Source organism: Siphateles boraxobius, unplaced genomic scaffold (assembly GCF_051911475.1).
Source record: "Siphateles boraxobius isolate OS27281-9 unplaced genomic scaffold, OSU_SipBor_1 163, whole genome shotgun sequence".
In the NCBI taxonomy this organism is placed as follows: domain Eukaryota; kingdom Metazoa; phylum Chordata; class Actinopteri; order Cypriniformes; family Leuciscidae; genus Siphateles; species Siphateles boraxobius.
In genome coordinates this window covers 460,001-465,000 of record NW_027508770.1, presented here as the reverse complement: position 1 = coordinate 465,000, position 5,000 = coordinate 460,001, and the positions used below count along the sequence as shown (strand labels likewise).

The following is a 5,000-nucleotide window of genomic DNA, read 5'->3' as shown; positions in this document are numbered from 1 at the left end:
CATTGATCATGGAACTGAAACAGTTGGACGTTCATCTAACATTTAAATGTTGCTACTTGTTTCAGAGAACAATGAAAAGTAACGTTCAGAGAACTTTCGAAAGTATCGTTCAGAGAACATTCGAAAGTAACGTCAAGAGAACATTCGAAAGTAACGTCAAGAGAACATTCGAAAGTAACGTTCAGAGAACATTCGAAAGTAACGATCAGAGAACATTCAAAAGTAACGTACAGAGAACATTCAAAAGTAACATTCAGAGAACATTCGAAAGTAACGTACAGAGAACATTCGAAAGTAACTTTCAGAGAACATTCAAAAGTAACGTTCAGAGAACATTCAAAAGTAACGTACAGAGAACATTCAAAAGTAACGATCACAGAACATTCAAAAGTAACGTTCAGAGAACATTGAAAAGTAACGTTCAGAGAACATTCAAAAGTAACGATCAGAGAACATTCAAAAGTAACGTACAGAGAACATTGAAAAGTAACGTTCAGAGAACATTCAAAAGTAACGATCAGAGAACATTCAAAAGTAACGATCAGAGAACATTCAAAAGTAACGATCAGAGAACATTCAAAAGTAACGATCAGAGAACATTCAAAAGTAACGATCAGAGAGCATTCAAAAGTAACGATCAGAGAACATTCAAAAGTAACGATCAGAGAACATTCAAAAGTAACGATCAGAGAACATTCAAAAGTAACGATCAGAGAACATTCAAAAGTAACGATCAGAGAGCATTCAAAAGTAACGATCAGAGAACATTCAAAAGTAACGTTCAGAGAACATTCGAAAGTAACGATCAGAGAACATTCAAAAGTAACGTACAGAGAACATTCAAAAGTAACATTCAGAGAACATTCGAAAGTAACGTACAGAGAACATTCGAAAGTAACTTTCAGAGAACATTCAAAAGTAACGTACAGAGAACATTGAAAAGTAACGTTCAGAGAACATTCAAAAGTAACGTTCAGAGAACATTCAAAAGTAACGTTCAGAGAACATTCAAAAGTAACGATCAGAGAACATTCAAAAGTAACGATCAGAGAACATTCAAAAGTAACGATCAGAGAACATTCAAAAGTAACGATCAGAGAGCATTCAAAAGTAACGATCAGAGAGCATTCAAAAGTAACGATCAGAGAACATTCTAAAGTAACGATCAGAGAGCATTCAAAAGTAACGATCAGAGAGCATTCAAAAGTAACGATCAGAGAACATTGAAAAGTAACGATCACAGAACATTCAAAAGTAACGTTCAGAGAACATTCAAAAGTAACGTTCAGAGAACATTCAAAAGTAACGATCAGTGAACATTCAAAAGTAACGTTCAGAGAACATTCAAAAGTAACGATCAGAGAACATTCAAAAGTAACGATCAGAGAACATTCAAAAGTAACGTTCAGAGAACATTCAAAAGTAACATTCAGAGAACATTCAAAAGTAACGTTCAGAGAACATTCAAAAGTAACGTTCAGAGAACATTCAAAAGTAACATTCAGAGAACATTCAAAAGTAACATTCAGAGAACATTCAAAAGTAACGATCAGAGAGCATTCAAAAGTAACGATCAGAGAACATTCAAAAGTAACGATCAGAGAACATTGAAAAGTAACGATCACAGAACATTCAAAAGTAACGATCAGAGAACATTGAAAAGTAACGATCACAGAACATTCAAAAGTAACGTTCAGAGAACATTCAAAAGTAACGTTCAGAGAACATTCAAAAGTAACGATCAGAGAACATTCAAAAGTAAGAATCCCATAATGTTTGAAGAATGATAAAATGGAATGTTTCCTTAATGTTTGCATAAAGAAGTTTTTAGATGATTTGAGTGTTCAGAGATCGTGTGTGTGTGTGTGTGTGTGTGTGTGTGTGTGTGTGTGTGTGTGTGTGTGTGTGTGTGTGTGTGTGTGTGTGTGTGTGTGTGTGTGTGTGTGTCCGTGTCCGCAGGCGCTCACGGAGTCGGCCGGAGACACATCAAGAACACTCTCATCGCCAAACACCCCGACAGATTCGCGTATCCAATCCCACGTAAGACTCGCTTCATCATTCACACGATTGACCCTCATGACCCTCCTGTGCGACTGACGGTTCACACACACACACACACACACACACACACACACACACACACACACACACACACACACACACACACACACACACACACACACACACACACACACACACACACACACACTCACATCTCCCCAACAGACACGACCAGACCTCCGAAGAAGGACGAGGAGAACGGGAAGAACTACTTCTTCGTGTCACATGACCAGATGATGCAGGACATCTCCAACAACGATTACCTGGAGTACGGCAGCCACGAGGACGCCATGTACGGCACGCGTCTGGAGACGATCCGGCAGATCCACGAGCAGGGCCTGGTGGCGATCCTGGACGTGGAGCCGCAGGTACGGGCCGGCCCGGATCCTCCCGCTGTCTCCCCGAGCGCTTCTGACGAGCTTGCGTTGTGTTCACAGGCGCTGAAGGTTCTGCGGACGGCTGAGTTTGCGCCCTACGTCGTGTTCATCGCGGCGCCCACCATCACTCCCGCCATGACTGAGGTGAGCTCACACACACACACTCTCTCACACACACACACAGACACATACACACACTCGCTTCACTGCATGCTGCATGTGTGTTCTGTGTGTTGACTGGTTCTGTTCTTGCGTCTCTGGGATGCTCTCAGATCCCTCGATGGTGCAGGAAACTGCCTGTAAGTAAAGTGTGTGTGTCAGCGAGTCGCTCCACGACGGGCGCTCCATCACACACTCATGCAGAAGAGTGTCAGCAGCTCGTGTGTGATCGGTGCATCCAAACGCAACGTTTCAGAGACAGTCTTTAAAATATAGCTTCTGTCTATATACAGTCAAACCAAACGTTATTCAGACACAGGTATCATGTTTTATATTGTTTACTAGTGTGTGCAGGACACTATAGTTCATTTCTGTAAGTGAGGAGAGCAAAATAAAGTAAACTGTGACATATTATACCCAAATATTCTTCATACGGCGACTACAGGAAACTTTATAAACAGTTGGGACCAAAAATGATTGGGACACTTTGAGCTGATCATGTTTTGCTGAAGTGTTTTTTCTTTAATAACTAATGCAGCTTTTTACAGCACAGACTGAACAACATGAAGCATTGCTTGGTAACTGGTTGAGCTAAACTGGTATTATCTAATTGTGTAGTTAAATTTAACAGCTGACAGATATTCAACATAATTCATGTGTGAGAGTCTAACAGAAGGACGGACAAAACCAGTCAAATATCAACTGATTTAATAACTTTTTTATTTGACTTTTTTTACTAACCGTTTTTTATAACCATTTTCTAAACCACAGCGAATAAACTCTGATAATGTGAGAAATATTGAAGGAGTCTGAATAAATGTAGGTGTGACTGTATATACAGAAATGCAGAAACTCCACTGTGTTTGTGAGGATGATTATAGTGGATCTTCTGTCGTGGAGTGACTCGGTCAGACAGACGTGTGTGTGTGTGTGTGTGTGTGTGTGTGTGTGTGTGTGTGTGTGTGTGCAGTAGATCACAGGCCTGTATTTCTGTACACATACAGTTGGTTGTAAAGTAGCTTCACATGTACAAATTCTGCTGCAAATAGAGATCGACCGATAATCAGTTGTCCGATATTTAAGCATTTTCCCATAATCGCGTGTCGGTTTTGCAATATCGGATTCGCCGGTAAATGGCGCCAACTTCTGGCCGTTCTGAGAATTGTGTGCAAGACCGGCATTAATTGTGTGATTCCTGTTTTTGAGAATTATGACAACAGCACTGTATTAAACAAACGGTTTTATTGAACACTAACTACTGTAAACTCTGAAACTCCCTCCTTGCATACAAAACAGTTAATCACATCTAAAATAAAAGTTTGTGTTTACATAATATATGTGTGTGTACTGTATATAATTATTTTGTATATATAAATACACACAGTGCTGTTTTCATAGTTCTCAAAAACAGGAATCACACAATAAACATCAGTTCTGTATGTCGTTATCGGGTATTAAACATGCAAATCATCTGCATCGGTCGATCTCTGGCTGTGGAGAAGTGTGATTGTTCAGATATTAGTGTGTGTGTGTGTGTGTGCTCCTCCAGCGATGTGTGTACTCAGTGCTGTGTGTGTGTGTGTGTGTGTGTGCTCCTCAGGACGAGTCTCTCCAGCGGCTCCAGAAGGAGTCCGAGGCGCTCCAGCGCTCATACGCTCATTACTTCGATCAGACGGTCATCAATAACGAGATCGACGACACCATCCGCATGCTGGAGGAGGCCATCGAGCTGGTGTGCAGCACTGCGCAGTGGGTGCCCGTGTCCTGGGTGTACTAGCCACACACACACACACACACACACACGGACTACCAGTGCGGAGTGTTGTATATATCTATACATATATAAATATCTATAAATATGAATATATAAGTCATAGATATGGTCCTGTACTAATACCGAGGGGGTTGATGACATTTTATACTGTTTTCTTTTTAAATGTACGAGACGGCGTCTCTGAGCAATGATGAGCACAGTCTGTCAATCAATCCTTACCTGTGGGCGTGGCTTCGTGACTCCACCCACTGTCGGTGTACAAGCACACACACACACACACACACACACACACACCCTTCTGTTTACAGTAGGTTTGCACAAGGGCAGCTCTTCCTCGGTTGCTCCTCTTCCTCGATGTGTCCGTGTCTTTCCCGAACCCGAGCGGACACTCCTCATTCCCTGTGTTAGTGACGTGTTTGTAAATGTCCTGGATTTGATTTCTTGTGCGGAAACGGGGTGGAAAATATTCATTCCTAGATCGATCCTTTCAGAAAATGTGCTGTCTTAAAAGAGTATTATTGTTTTACTCCTGAGAAAAACGAGAGGATTTTATTGTGTGTAAATGTTTCAATGGTGCGTTCCTTTTGCGGTTGAAATGAAGTAGTGTGTGTATAAACAACTAAACTGAC

The 5,000-nt window shown here is 41.1% G+C and overlaps 1 protein-coding gene across 19 annotated transcripts in view; it reads left to right on the top strand.

Moving 5' to 3' along the window:
• Nucleotides 1-5,000, top strand: part of caskb (calcium/calmodulin-dependent serine protein kinase b) — an 81,648-nt gene that overhangs the window by 76,521 nt on the left and 127 nt on the right. For 7 of the 19 annotated variants that reach the window (XM_077232116.1, XM_077232121.1, XM_077232110.1 and 4 more), the window contains 4 exons: nucleotides 1,960-2,040; nucleotides 2,227-2,429; nucleotides 2,499-2,582; nucleotides 4,198-5,000. The exon at nucleotides 4,198-5,000 is cut by the window's right edge and continues 127 nt beyond it. In XM_077232116.1, coding sequence (XP_077088231.1) covers nucleotides 1,960-2,040; nucleotides 2,227-2,429; nucleotides 2,499-2,582; nucleotides 4,198-4,374 — 545 coding nt within the window. In that variant the 3' untranslated portion in view covers nucleotides 4,375-5,000. Of the gene's footprint in view, nucleotides 1-1,959; nucleotides 2,041-2,226; nucleotides 2,583-2,710; nucleotides 2,738-4,197 lie in introns of all 19 variants that reach the window. The other 12 variants (XM_077232107.1, XM_077232109.1, XM_077232104.1 and 9 more) reach the window with 3 other exon arrangements.